This window comes from Ornithodoros turicata, chromosome 5, assembly GCF_037126465.1.
Source record: "Ornithodoros turicata isolate Travis chromosome 5, ASM3712646v1, whole genome shotgun sequence".
NCBI classification, from domain to species: domain Eukaryota; kingdom Metazoa; phylum Arthropoda; class Arachnida; order Ixodida; family Argasidae; genus Ornithodoros; species Ornithodoros turicata.
The window spans coordinates 39,927,247-39,943,081 of record NC_088205.1 but is presented as its reverse complement, the minus strand read 5'-3'; the positions used below and the strand labels follow the sequence as shown (position 1 = coordinate 39,943,081).

At 43.9% G+C, this 15,835-nt stretch overlaps 1 protein-coding gene across 5 annotated transcripts in view; it reads left to right on the top strand.

The window, feature by feature from the left end:
* Positions 1–15,835, top strand: part of LOC135394391 (uncharacterized) — a 42,584-nt gene that overhangs the window by 291 nt on the left and 26,458 nt on the right. For 3 of the 5 annotated variants that reach the window (XR_010422870.1, XM_064625120.1, XM_064625121.1), the window contains exon 2: positions 30–124. Coding sequence is in view for 3 of the 5 variants with exons in the window: in XM_064625120.1 (XP_064481190.1) it covers positions 30–124 (95 nt within the window). In the remaining 2 variants the exon portion in view is untranslated. The remainder of the gene's footprint in view (positions 1–29; positions 125–15,835) is intronic. The other 2 variants (XR_010422871.1, XM_064625122.1) reach the window with 1 other exon arrangement.

The following is a 15,835-nucleotide window of genomic DNA, read 5'->3' as shown; positions in this document are numbered from 1 at the left end:
CGTTGCTCATCTGCGTTGCTCTCCCACAGCTTCCATTCACGGTCAGTTTTTGTGCAGCTTGCATCGGCGATTGTGGACGCGCGGAGAGAACGCTCGTACGAAGCATTGGATGACAAAAATCTAGGTGAGTTTTTCTTTATTCTTGCTGCATAGTGAGGCATGAGCGCCGGTGGAGAGGGACGCGAACTTCCCTTCCCACAGGAAATTAGCATTAATCTTGTTGACCTACCTTGTCTACCACTACAACGTTTAAGAAGACATCCTTCGAACCACTGACACTGTGTGACATCCATGGGTTTTTCCAGCACCAGCCTCCAAAATACTAAAAGACCGAAAACCCGCCAGGAGTCAGCAAATACGTGTGTCACACACCTCAACTGAATTCCATACCACCCCGACCTCACTCGGAGATGAAAACCCTATGTAAATCCGTGGTGACGCCCATGTCTGCTGGCATTTCGGGCTTACTTAGCCTTTTTGGCAGGGATTTCCCTACACCCTCTCTTGCTTTTTGCAACCACCCCCAGGGATTTTCCCCGTACACCTTAACACCCCCCAGAAATTTCTTGTCAAATCCCCCTGGGGTGGGGGTATGGAGTCCCTCTCTCTCTCCGAAATGTGCTCGTCCTTCCCGTCCTTTCTTGTGGTTGATCCAACCATTATGCACACACGTCGTCTTTTGCGTTTTGAAGTTAGATGTCTTGTTTCTTCTCATGTCTCTTAAGTTCATCTAGGACATATTTATCGAACTTTCGAGTTTCACAGACTAAACTAGTCAATGTGTCAGAAGCCTCAAATTCAAAATAAAACAAACTGCACAATCAAGCCCGTTAATAAAAGTTTGACATTCACTGGGGACTATATTTCGCGGAATCAAATCGTATTGATTCAAAACAAAAAGAAAATGAGGGAGAGAAAGAACGAACAAAAAGAGACTAGTGTGTTACAGAGATAGAAGTGTGCAAGTGTACGTCTGCAGGCTTGATCAAACTCTGGAAAGTGTTGAGAATGCACCATGAGGTCGCCATCATTGGCAGGCATATTAGTCTCAGCACGTGTCATCACCCCACCTGGGTTAAGTGGTTGACAGCTGCGGCGTTTTTCCTTTTTTTTTTTTTCGTAACAATACCAGGTGAGTTGCACCGAGGGCTAGGATGACCTTTGTTATGCACCTGCCTTCAGAATGGTGTCTATTGCAGTCTTCGGCTGTCTATATGCAGTGCAGTGCTGATTGAATGACGACAAGGTGGTACGCCCCTACATTCCGCTAGCACCCCCCCAAAATTAAAATCCTGGGGAAATTCCTGCCTTCCTTCCAATTGCCCAGTACAGCTCGGCTACCAATGCATATATCCATAAACATATGGCTGTACACAAAAGCATTCAGCATAAACATAAAAGCAGTCTTTGTATCGAAGTCTACACTACAAACAAGAGGTGTATCGGTTGCACAAGATTTCTCTATCCGTGCACCAGACACATTCGCAGGAAGTTAGCGGGATATGTGGAATGCTCATGTCAGTATTAAATACAATAAACTGCACATTAACAACAAAATATATGCCTATGACTTTTGGAGCAACTCTGTTGGTAAATGCTCAAACCTCGTGAGAGCAGTAACAAGTAACGGCAACAGAACTACAGCAGATAACACGAAAGCTCGTCCAGTCAGCACTATCGGGTTCGCTTTCAAATGCTAACTCCCTCTGCTAAATATATCCCAAGAATTGTTATCCCATTCCAAGCTATGTTTCACAATGTGAAACAGAGGAATATTGGTGACTCCCTCGCCTGGAGGTATCCAAAGTTCCACCCCTCAATAACAGTGATATATGTTGCCTAAGGCAAAAATTGCTACTGACAATGATTTGAAAGTTGACCATATGGTGCCCACTAGAGAGCATTACCAGAGGTAGACACCCACCCAGTGAAACAACATTATGGACAACGGATCAATCCAACTGACCTTAGCAACTAAGCAACATATCTGGTTCGGTGCAATTTGATCTCTGATATCCTTGTGCAAGAAAATCTCAAATCACAGCATACCAAACCCGTTACGAGCTGACCTCCAACGTTCTAGTACCCATAGGTGTCTACGCAACAGAGAAAAAAGTTTTTCCTTTGGGGGGGGAGGCAGCCAGAAGGTCACTCAGGTCTAGGTGGGCTACGTCTTCAAATGCAGCTCGTTTACAGTTGCGCAGTTAAAGAAGCAAAACACATGTTCTATAATGAAACATTGCCTGATATGTTGAAAACTAATCCAAGGAAGTTTTGGAACACTATAAACAAGAGACATCATAGGTTTCCTTACATGCATCTGGTGATGTCATTGTTGACCCTTCTTGGTGTCCTAATGTGTTCAATCATGTATTATGCGGTCCATTCTCACCCAGTACACAAGTGTCTTTTCCACTGATTATTCATTGTGGGTTTTCTCCCATGGATCCCATAGTTATTGATACACTTGGAATTGCTAATGTACGAGGGGCGTTCAAGTCAAACCGGGACTTTCTGTCTCCTGAGTGTACAAATGGCTCGCGCTACTTCTTTTTCATCATTTTCACATGCGACAGACATCCGCGTTCACCACGTAGTGGTCCAAAGTTTGCGCAAAACAGAAGACACTTGCTGGACAAGATGGCTGACAACGAGGTGAGCGCGCACATCGAACAGCGAATTGTCATGAAGTTTCTCGTGAACGAAGGCGTAAAGTCATCTGAAATTCACAGAAGACTTCAGGCCCAGTATGGCCACGATACACTTAGCCGCAGCAAAGCGTTTGAGTGGTGCAAACGGTTCCGAGACGGCCGTACATCAGTGCAGGACGATCCCGGCCGGGGCGACTTAGAGCCCAATGTCAGAGTTCCTGAGAACATCCAACTTGTGGAGCGCCTGATACTCAAGGACCGACGGATAACATGTCTCGAACTGGCTCGAAAGACGGACCTTTCTGTGGGAACATTGAACACTATCATTCATGGACACCTCCAGTTTCGGAAAGCCGGGCTTCATCACCAAAGGAGTCCTCCTCCTACAGGACAATACACGGCCGCATACCGTGCATCTCACGACACGCACCTTACAGGAACTTGGCTGGGAGTTGCTGCCACATCCCCCTTACAGTCCAGACCTCGCCCCCAGCGATTTCCATCTCTTCAGGCCACTGAAGGCGTTCCTGGGGGGCCGCCACTTCAGCTGTGACGACGAGGTCAAGAATGCGGTGCGATCATGGCTGCTACGCGTCGGTAAGGATTTCTACGCTACTGGCATCCAAGCCCTCGTGAAATGCTGGGACAAGTACATTAGTGCACCTGGAGATTACGTTGAAAAATAAAACTAATTTCTCGCCTGTAAGTTCATTTTACTTTTGCGAAAAATGAAAAGTCCCGGTTTGACTTGAACGCCCCTCGTAATTAATTCACTTCAAATATCCTCAGGGGCCAGTTTTGGTGGTAACACAAAGATTTTGAAATGCGCTGTCTCATACTCATCAATCATTTTAATGCACGTAGGAAGTAGGAAAGGTAGTTCCACTCCATTTTCTTGTGAAATGTAGCTAGTCTCTTTTGTTGATGACCTTCATCTTGCCTTGGATCCGGGATTTCATACTGGCTGCATATTTCTTGATTTCTCTAAGGCGTTCAGTAAGGTATCACACTCTCTTTTGCTTCGTAAATTGCACAATCTCTGCATCGATGATAACATTCTAGCTTGGGTACAAGCCTTCTTAACTTCGCTCACAGTTTGTCTCTGTCAACGATAATGAATGAGTCCAATCTAACACCTGTCCTTTCTGGGGTTACGCAAGGTCCTGTCCTTGCCCTGCTTCTCTTTCTCGTGTACATTAACATCCTTCTGAACAATCTTATATCTATCGTGTGTGTCTACGCTGATCATTGCGTCATCCATCGTCAGATTACTAATGATTCTGATATGAAATTCTTTTGCACTGACCTTATTAACCTTTCTACATAACCTAATTTTCAACTGAACTTATTGAGATGTAAATTCATGATAATTTCTCGCTCTAATAAAGTGCATGTCACATATTCTATTGACAACATTCCACTTGAATCAGTACCAAATTACAAATATCTCGTGGTTTGGATTTAATCTAACCTATCAATGGTGCATGCATGTTGAATATATATTACTAACAACGCATCCCGAGCTCTAGGCCGAAGTATGCTGAAATTTTTCATCAGCTCTGATTAACAGTAAGGTTACTTTATATAAATCACTGGTCCCGCCAAAGTTGGAATATGCAGCCTCCGTGTGGGATTCTGGTCACAGCATAACCTCAATTCAAAACAGGGCCACCTGATTCATGCTCGGTAATTACAACCACACTGCCAGTGTCATTTCAATGAAACATAACCTCAATCTGCTGCTACTTTCCACTTACCGAACAATAACTCGTCTCATTTTGGTAATCCAGCAGCCTAAATATATTTCAGCCTGTACCGATCACCCACAGAAAATAGGAATTTCCTCATGCTCAACAACGTCACTTCATGACTCATTTCTGTTTCATACGTCGTTGGAGTGGAACCGCCTTTCCGATGTGCCATTACCTCCATTTCCGAAGCCAAGCAGTTTAAGAAACATTGATCTGAGCATTTCACTATGTAGTTTTTTATTTTATTATTTCAATCTTCATGTTGTGCACTTGTGCTATAAAGAAACTTTATAGCTCTGTCACATTTTCTGGATGGCACCTGATGTGCCTCATCTTCTGCTACATGAAACGCTACAAGACAGCACAAAAGGCCATGTACAGAACAAATTTAATAAGCCACACATACATAACAAGTAGTTTATGCTGACTATGGTTGCGTATTGGACTCGAGCAACTCGAGAGTTATCAGAGTCGACTCTTGGTGGGCAAAAATGCTGCGGCGCGGCTCTCATGACGTCGTTCAAGCAGGGACATCGGAAGTCCCTCACGGCAGGGGGTGCGAGCCCTAACCTAACCTAGAGGAGCGATTGATGTGCTTATTAGAAACGACTTGTCCTGTGCAATCCGATGACTGTGAAGGGTGTAATGCATATGGGAAGGCCACCTCATGTTCTTGATTACCTTGAGGCGAATGGAAATTGGCGTTTGAGCAGGGGGGGGGGGGAGGGCACAAACTGAAAAGTTGGTTGATTTTTTCATTAAGTGCGATAAGACAAATAGAAGTAAGGGAGCGTGGTGTGTTCCTTTATTTTTGTATTTTTGTTTTCATCAAAAGCACAATGGTGTCGTCTGCAAAGGCTGTCATTATTGTTGCACTAAAAAGGCTCTGCCGAGTTCTGGCCATAGCTCATGCAAAGACAGCAGATATGCTACACGTCTCATCAAGCACACCAGCGAACTGCTTAACGGCTCCTCGCAGCATGATAAGAGTTTCCCTTCCCAACTTTCAATATTTCTCAGCGTTGATCAAAAACAAGTCGACGTCCTTTGCTGGAGTGAAATCTGCGTCTTCCTGTGTCGTCTAAGCATGGCTACTGAATGGCTTGGTGCTACTCTTTGCGCAGCAGGTCCGCACATACAGTATCACCTAGTGTAATTGGCTGGATAGTACACTACCGCATGTATTTACTCTGCGCGGTAACAGAGGTGAAAGCCAGTCTGTCTGGGTCGACACGTACAGATGAAAAATAGGGTGGCCGGATTCCCAGAGCGAAAGTTCAGGGGGGGCAGGGCCTATGCCAGAAAAACTCAGGGGGGCAGCTGCCCCCTCTGCCGCCAACTTTCCACGCCCCTCCATCCACGTGACAGTAACTCCCGTTCTAAAATTCGAGGATTCAACACTAGGGGTGCTCGAGAGTCGACTCGCACCGACCCACCTCCTTTCAAAGTGGGTCGCTAGAGTCGATGACATACAATGACTCTCATAGTCACGACTCTGACTCGCGGGTCGTGCAAGTTTAATAAACGAACAGACCCTATTACTGGTCATATTATTATATGTAATAGCTTATATTTAAGGTTCCAGTTTTTGTGTGTGCATGACAAATAAACAAACACATGCTGATAAAGCAATTTGGATTTATGCAAAATGCTGCAATCATTGAGAGCCATGGCTCGATGACTGGCTGACGGGGTCCACTTTTTTTATGTCAAGAGTGACTCATGTCACAGTTTACTGGGAAGGAAGCCTGACTTCCTTGTCCCAAATCCACTGAGGAGCTTTGTTTCACTTAGCAATGCACAAAGCATCCGTGTAAGGCGGGTGAACCCTGTGTTTGCATAGAGGCACCTTGGCATTGGAATCACTAAGTAGGGTACCCTTTTTAGTGACTCTACTTGACATGAGGGCATTTTGAGGTTGTTTCCCAAGTCTCCTTGGAAAACGTAGCACACCTGGGGAGCTATTCTCGATGAAACTAATGCGTGCATTACTTGCACGTCACGAACTCTTGGGGTGGAGTCCACGCGACACGCTCCGCCCATTTCTAGGGACATTTGTCTCTAGCGAAGTCATTTCCAAGTACATTCTTTGCAGTGGCATGCTCTGTTGTAAGGTAATGTAACGAGGTGGCACTATGTACAAGATGTAATAAATGTGGGAGCAAAACTCAAGCGAAATCGTAATGCGGCAGTAGAAACGTTCGTGAGAAAGCCGTTCATGAGAATATTTTATTTCCAACTTTACAGTTTCAGCAAAACATTGCAGAGAGTCCTTTATGTAGACATGCATGTGAAGATTTCCAAAGCGATACAGTGGCGTCACACCCTACGTTTTGACTTTTACGACATTACACCGAGGAGTTGTCCCTAGATTTTCCCTAGCTGGCAGACACAAGCTAACATCGCGTTACGCCGTAAGTCATTTTGACGTAGGCAGTGACGTGCGGCATCACTTTTAACGCAGAAAAGTAAGGCAGCGTGGGTGTGCATTGCTTTGATCAAGTACGGCGGTATGATCGACATCGCATACATACTTTGGGTTATGATGTTTTATTGGTTTTATCATATCCGGCAACTGGTTTCACGATACAACGACGGCGTACACTGCATTTGTTTGGGATAATACTGACCAGTGTATGTTGTTGTTCGTTCGTTCTTCACCACATAGCACCGCACGTCCGATGTACTTCACCACACAGCATCTCCATTGAGCCGTTTCTCCAATGTAACGTCGTGCAAGTGAAGGGATGGTCTCAGTAGTTTACACAGAATTTCTTCCTTCGGGGGGGGGGGGGGGGTACTTTTATGCGCTTTTGATGAAGTATTGTACAATGTCACAAAATTTGTGGGGGGGTCTCTTCCAGATTTTGGGGGGTATTAGGGTGTGGGTTGGTGGGGGGGGGATGACCTCCCAATCGAAGAACTTCGAAAACACTGATTCTCAAGGGAAATAAAAAAGACGTCGGCAATGCGAGCTATGAATGGTCACTGTTGATGGCCCGAGCTCGCGAGGATGTGGCTGCATCATATGTTCCATGCACGCGATGATGCCCGCACATAGCGAATAACTATTGTGTATTTGATAAAACAAGGAGATTAGAGGAATGTCCTCACAACTGCGACGGTGTTCACAAGACAAGAACTAGCAATCGCTCTGACGGCCATGATACACTTACACAAAGTTTGTTCGCGCCACTCAGTTTGTTCAAAATTGCAGCGAAATTTCATGCGCCAGCGCCACAATACTGTCAGCAACTTAGTAATGCAATGCGCTCACGTTAACATATTTTCTTCTCTTTAGCTCTTACAAGTCCAAGCAAATTGTCTCGTCACAATTAAGTTGCATATTGCTACACTCTTACATGTTCCCACAAATTTTTCCTTCGCATTGTGCTCTTCCGTTTCCGGCTACGGAATGCAAGGGCGGTCTCGTGAGGCGGTAGCCCAGTGCAACAACGCAACTGCGTGCTTAATTGCTTTAGCATTGGTTGTGTGCGCGTGAGGTATCTTCACGCCTTCTTCGCTAGGCGACCAATGATAGCTTGCAAACGAAGTAATGCACGCATTACTTCATCGAGAATAGCTCCCCTGGAGTGTTTATTTCCCTTTTTCTGTGAACCATGCTTCTCTTCCACCTCAAAGTGAACTGGGGAGCACAGATGACATACAGATTGCCTTCTTAAAAGGGCAGCTAGGGACGTAAAGGAATGCTGCCTTGCGACTATGTCAAGGCATATCGGGATTTGGATATGTTCATGTCATCAGATGATCCTGATACAGATGTCGCATAACATTAATAATTTCTGCAAGGCTCACTCGCCTTTATTGGCTCACTCACAACTATAGACTGACTCTCCTTACATATAAATCAGCTCCCAATTATTACGGCACACACTACCACCAGAGGAATCGCAACTCCTGCGAAGGTCGTCGGTGCTTCTTCAGCTGACAGTATGCCCACAGAATGCACAGCGGGCACCTCACAACCCACGGACGTCTTAGATTCTGATGACCACATGTAGTAGAAGTTTGCATAGAGTACATCCAGTAGCCACTCAGAGCCACCAGATCAAAAAACAAAAGTCAGAACGTAGTGGCAGAGATATAATAATAATAATAATAAAGGCAGAGATATAATGACGGTAGAGTCACAGGACAGACCAATTAAGCGTGTACTGCCAGCTTAGTCACTGAAGGAAACCACTCTTTTAGCTAGGGACATTTCGATGACCCAGTGGAATTGTCTATGCTTGCTGGCTGCACATTTGGAGGACATCTATGCCGTAACTAAGGGAAATAACTGCTGTCACTTGCCTGCAGGAAACATCCCTCAGTGAGGACAGCATAAACCCCCTTCAAATACTTTTTTACAAGGCATGGATCAGTATATCATGGCCAGCTGACATGTAGTGATCCTCATGTATCATTCTGCTCAGCTTCAGCATAGCAGTGCTTTCAGTGTTCTCTGGAAGACTGTTTGTATGGAAGCAGTCACTCTCCAGCATACTTGCAATATCTGTCATCTACCCACAGGGCCACAATGACCTGAGCTGTCCCAGCACACTGGGCAGCATTTCAATACACGTATATTGCAGTCTCTCTCTTTCAGGATCGGACAAATCCAAGTTTAGTACCGTCGATTGTACACAATGCACAGAGGGCTATCCTACAGCATGTCAGTATGTCCAAAGCTGAAAAGGTTCAATATTTCTATCTCGGAGGACATTTCTAAAAAAGTGAGACTCTAGAAAAATATTGTGGGACAGCGCAATTGGAAGCAAAAGAAATGTGGACAAAGTATTGCTCCACTTCACCAAGTTGAAGACAAATAATGATTAATGAATATGATGAATATATTGATATATATATATATATGAATATGATTAATGAATAATGATTTTCTTATTTGGGATCCTGTTCAAAATGCGAGGATTCCGGAAAAGTTGACAAAGTTGGAATAGGGACTTATGCGAAGTGCACACACCTAGTCGGAACTTCAGGTTAATTAATATAAATGCAAGTAGATGAAAAAGATGACAGAATTTGACAGTGTTTTGTTGACTCGTTATCCTGATACAACAGTAGAGACAGCTTTCAAGTGGTATCCATGATGGAAGTAATACCACTGTGTTATAATGACAGTACAGTAATCATACATGTTAGTATGACAGGTGTTGTTGATGAAAGGAGAGAAATATTTCAAAAAGAGCTCCAAAAGTTTAAAGAATCATTTGAAAGAGACATAAGGAGTGACACTCGTGAAATAAGAAAGAAATTGCATGATATGACGTCATCTTTCGATGACCTGAAGCAGAAAATTGATAAAGTTCTATCCGACAATGAAAACCTCAGGAAGGAAAATGAGAGTATAAAGCATAAACTACAGGCAAGTGAGGAACGCATCATTCGTCTGGAACAATACAGCAGAAACCGAAATATAGAAGTCAAAGGTATTCTGATGGGTGATAAGGAAGATATTGTTGAACTTGTTAGAAAGATAGGTACGTTCATCTGCGAGCCTATCTCACCTGAGGACATTGATATATGTCACTAAACTCCTGTTCGGAAAAGTAGCACTGAAAGAAATATTGTGGTACAGTTTGTAAATCGTGGCAAATGGGCCGCTGTTATAACCAAAGCTAGGGGAAAGCGAATGAGGTGCTCTGATCTTGGCCTGGACATGTCAACCCCTGTATATGTAAACGAGTACCTGTGCCCAGACCTAAAACAATTACTTGGCGCCACATTATCAAAGAAAAAGGCAGAAAAATGGAAGTTTATGTGGGTCAGGAATGGAAAAATATTTGCTCGGCAGAATGAGAGCTCTGGTATCTTGCATATCCAGAATTGGGATGATATCCTGAAGATTGTGTAGCGCTTTTTTCGTTGTTGCTCGGCAGAATGAGGGCTCTCCTATCTTGCATTTCCATAATCGGGATGATATCCTGAAGATTGTGTAGTGCTTCTTTCTTTGTTTTCCCCCTTCATCTTTTGTCAGTTTTAGTTGATTGTTTGAGTTTGCTTTTCTTCTATCTTGCATATGTATTATACGACTGATGATGTGTTCAACAGACTAGCACAGAAGAAGTCGTTGTCAATTGTCCATCTTAATGCCCAGTCTATTACAAGTAAACGGGACGAGCTAACCATCTGGCTAGAAAATCTCAGCTCTGTGTTTGGCGTTGTGATGATATCCGAAACATGGTACAAACACGAATGCGATTACATTACAATTCCTCCCTTTTTGCATTTCTCTTGTGATTGTTCCGGCTGCCGAGGCGGAGGAGTCGCCATGCTTATACAGTAAACCCCCGATAACTCGAAGTCGTAAAAACCGGAAAAAATTTCGAGATAAGCGGGGTTTCGAGTTAAGCGAACAGCGAAAATTACGTTGCCACGATGTTACCACAATGCGCTATGTTATGAAACGTAAAAAAAAAAAAAGCGTTCCTACAGTAATAGGGCTCGTAAACAATTTCGAAGCCATTTATTTTTTAACATCATCTGAGACTGAATAACTCCGTAACAGCAATCTGCTTGGCATTTGCGTCTGTGAACAAGAAAGCATCTTCAAGCACTTCAATGCAACGCACGAGACGCTCCTCCCGGCACGTCACTACCGCGGCCACTCTCGACGATTTCTGCATCACTCAGTTCACCGCTACTGGAACATCGCCGTCGTAAAGCGCATAGTCCTGGATGTTGAAGTCCTAAGTCACTCTCCCCAAAACATGCGAGGCGCATCACGTCGTTGTACAATTCATCACAGCCACTGAAGTGGTCTGCTGGCTCCGGTACGGCAGTGGAAGACCAGAAACCCGCATGAATGAAACAGTTCATGCTACTGGCTTGATGAACTTGCTACCAGGCCTTCCAAAGTCAGGGACTTTCATGCGCGTTGTTCAGCCATCATGGCGCCGCGAAGAACAAAACGAAGAGATGCCTGGAGATGCTCGGACAAATGCGGAGGAGGAGGAGTGAGGAGTGACGTTGGGTGGAAAGGGGAGTGCTGTCTGCCTGCCACAGCTAGCGGCGTGTGAGGCGTGAGTCACTAGGACTGAAAGGCTTTGACCTTGACCTAGCCTGGGGGACCGAAGAATGCACGTTATCAGCCGTAGGTACGCAGACCTACCGGTGATGGGATTTCGAGATATCCGTACTCGGGCAAAAATAAGCTTCGACTTAAAAGGGCCCAAATATATAGGAAGCATTGGGACATGGATCGGGACGCAAAAAATATTCGAGATAACCGATATTTCGAGATAAGCGAGTTCGAGTTAACGAGGGTTTACTGTAAACAGTTCGTTAGAGCCAACACTTATTCAGGAGTTCTCCTACATTAGTGAAGATTCTCACTGCCAGTTGTGTTCAGAATGTGTTTACAGTTATATATAGACCACCTGCTAGTGCCATTTCGAGGTTTCATGATAGCTTTGAAGCGTATTTAAAATTTGTGTTTGAGCTTGGCTACACAGCCTATATTTGTGGGGATTTCAATATCAATATGCTCAGTGAAATTTCACCTGCTAGAAATTTTGCCACACTATATGAATCCTTTGGATTCTTTAATACCATCACATGGCCCGCGAGAATAACCTGTACTTCGTCTACTCTATTGGCCCTCATTATTACGAATAATCACATAAATGGCCTGTTGTCTGGGGTGATTACATCTGGCATTAGTGACCATATGCCGATTTTCATTTCTGTGGATGAAGTGTATGGGACAAGGCAAAACAGTAGTGTCATCACGCATCAAGTAATCAACGAAGCAAGCCTGGTTGAATTTAGGGAGGATATTTCGCGATGTAATTGGTCGTCTATTATGAAGCTCAGGTCATCTGATGACGCCTATAACAATTTCATAGGCATCATCAAGCCTCTATATGCGGCAAGATTTCCTACCAAACAGGTTAAACGGTCTCGTCGTATCAGAAAACCGTGGATTACTGCAGATCTGTTTCGCATGATTCCTGAAAAAAATGACCTATACAATCAGTTTATGAATGTTAGGAATCCAAACACACTAGGTCAGTTCAAGAAGTACAGGAACTTGCTGGCACGCAAGCTGAGGGATGCAAAAGCTTCATATTGCTATTCATTATTCGCCAACTGTGCATTGAGACCAGCTGACGTGTGGAAACACCTGCGGAAATTTACAAATCGCGGCAAAAATCCACCGCAGGACATTCGTGTCAACGTAAACGGTAATCTTGTTTCACGCAGTGATGCGGCACAGCATTTTAATGAGTACCTGACGGGTATCGCAGATACATTGTCTCCAGCACGTGCTAATTCCTCAACTGCAAGTCATCTAATAAGAGGTACGGTCTCCGACTCAATCTATCTCCGTCCTACAACTGATGATGAAGTGATCCAGGTTCTCAGAAACCTGCGAAACTCGAAATCGCGCGACTGTAATGATTTTCAAATTCTCCCTCTAAAATTTATTGAGGATTTGATCTCGCCAATCCTGGTCCATATATACAATCTTGTTCTTAGCACTGGCGTATTTCCGGGTGCTATGAAAGTAGCTAGGGTAGTTTTGATACACAAAGGAGGGGATCCTTGTACCACCTTTAATTACAGGCCGGTTTCAATTCTACCCGTCTTCTTTAAAGCGCTAGAAACCATAATGTACACGAGAATAAGCGCTTCTTTCGTTTCACATTCGGTTATTACCGATATGCAGTACGGATTCCGCCCGCGCCGTTCAACACAAAGCACACTTTTGTCTATGAAGGAATTAATACTACGCAATATCGAACGCAGACTGTACACAGTTGGTGTGTTTGTCGATTTTACCAGGGCCTTTGACCTCATAACCTATCAGATACTTTTTGCAAAGCTAGAACTGTACGGGATTCGAGGCCTGCCACTTGCACTTCTCACTTCCTACCTTGGAAACCGATGCCAGTACATTGGCTTAAGTAATCATCACTCTCGCAGATTACTTGTTCATTATGAGGTAATGCAGGGTAGCATTTTAGGCCCTCTTCTGTTTAATGCCTACGTGAATGATATTGTAAATTGCTCTCCCTTGCCTACTTTCATAACGTACGCCGATGATACAAGTATGTTCCTGTCCCCCTCTGATATCGACACACTCCGCAGAGAAGCCAATCATGCATTGTCTGTTCTGTTCGAGTGGTCAGAGGTCAACGGCCTTGTGATAAACACGCATAAGACGAAAACTGTCCTCTTCTGTTCAAAAAACAAACCTTTTAAAGATTTAGACCTCCGTCTAGGTGGGACCAGCATACCTCGAACTCGCTCGATAAAGGTGCTTGGTGTTACTTTAACCGACATCATGTCCTGGGATGAACATATAAATGATATACTGAGAAAGGCTTCCAGGGGTATAGGAGTACTAAGTAACATCAGGCACTCATTCCTAGCACCCGTCAAATTATTAATATTTAACAGCTTGATTATGTCACACATTCTGTATTGCCGCCTAGTATGGGGAACAACTACAAAAAGGAACATAACGTCGCTTTTATCACTGCAGAAAAAGGCGATACACTTAATTGAGAATGTATCTTTTGATCATCCCACTCATGGGCTATTTGTGAAACATAGAGTATTTAAAGCTAACATACTTTATCACTACCTGCATGGTAAACATATTATATTGTCCAGAGACGATCACCGGATACGCAGTTTTTAGCACACTGTGACTTACGAGCACACGTTCCTCATTATCACACATGTAACTCCCGAGTGGGTTACCGCCTTGTGTTGTACTAGTTATGGAGAACAATTACTTCGTGTCACTGTACCAAGGTTACTAAGTGAAATGCAAAGCCACAATCTTGATCTTAACACTATTACGATCAGAACATTAAGAGACTTTGTTTCAGATTAGTTATCTATGAATTGGTCATCTCTTTTACTTTGTATGTTTGTCCTCCGTTCCTTGCGAACAACGTTGGATGCACTTGTTAATACTCAGTATAACTTGTCTTCTGTGTATTATTGATGTAAAACGACATAGCTTCTCCCCTTTTTCATTTCGTCTTTTTTTTCTTCTTCTTTCTGTATGCATCATGTTGCTGGTCATTGTCGGGGACCGAGCCTCGTCAAGTGCCTTACTGCTGCTTTTTGCTCGATCCCCTCGCACCATGTATCTATGTATATGGTGCCAAATAAAATCGAATTGAATTGAATGTAGAACGCTGTGATCAGGAATCCAGGGGTGGAGCTACAGCAAAAATACTTATACTTATATAGCTTATACGAGGTTACCTGATATATATAGCATAGAATGTGTGCATGTCAAGTTACTTTCATTTCACCCTTGTGTTATTGTTTGAGCTGTTATTGTCCCCTGCAAAGCGAAACAAAAGTGCTTGAAAGTTTCTTTTTTTTTTCTGTGTTGTTCCTCTAAAAAAGAGATAACAGATTATATCATAGCTGGGGATCTCAATCTGTCTAACATAGACCGGTTTAATCTTATGGTGGGAACACAAACCTGCCTGAGCCCTATCGTGGTAACACAGTTTGTCCAGTGACACTTGTGTCAATCTGTCAGGGAGTTTACGAGATAACGTGTGTCTTGATCTTGTTTCCATTTCTGAGGCCATAACTGACAAGGATTATGAATGTATTGTTGGAGATGGAATTTCTTACCACAAAATCGTTCTATTCAATGCTGAATTGTGTGGCCAGGAGTTGAGATAAGAGTTTAGTAGCGTCTATACGATTTTAGTCCGCAAGATGAGGGCATACTACAGGTTTTCCCGTCCATTTTAGTCCAAGTGCCATCTGAATTAGTCCATGTGCCACCTGAAATAATCCGAGCGCCATTCAGTTTAATCCGGGTGCCATCTAAAAAAATCCAGATGCTATTTAATTTAATCTGGGTGTCATCTGAATTAATCCATGGTGTTTTTAAGCACTGTGTACTCACACGAGGGACATCCCCGCAGAATATTGTACAGACATGTAGTGCAAGGAAAAGTAAAAAGCTGCTGATGGGACTTAAATTCTGCTGCGTCTTATGTTGAGCATTCGCACGGCGCCGAGATGTCGAGAGTTAAAGCTGAAGCATAGCAGACTACACCATTGGTCATGTCGTCTGCTACAGAATATCTTCTGACTGAGCTGCAGGATATTCCACACGGTTAGAAGCGCACGAAAAGGCATGACTCCCATAGCAGACGACACCACTGGTGTTGTCGTCTGGTACAGACGGTCTTCCCACTGAGCTGCAGGATATTCCACGTGGTTAGAAGAGCACGAAATGCATGACTCACATAGCAGAGAACACCATTGGTCCTGTCGTCTGCTACAGAATATCTTGTGACTAAGCTGCGGGATGTCTTTCTGTGCTCTTCACACCGCAGAGAATATCCTGCGGCAGAGTCACAAGATATTCCTTTGCAGACGACAGGAACACTGGTGCCGTCTGCTATGAGCATCATGCCTTTT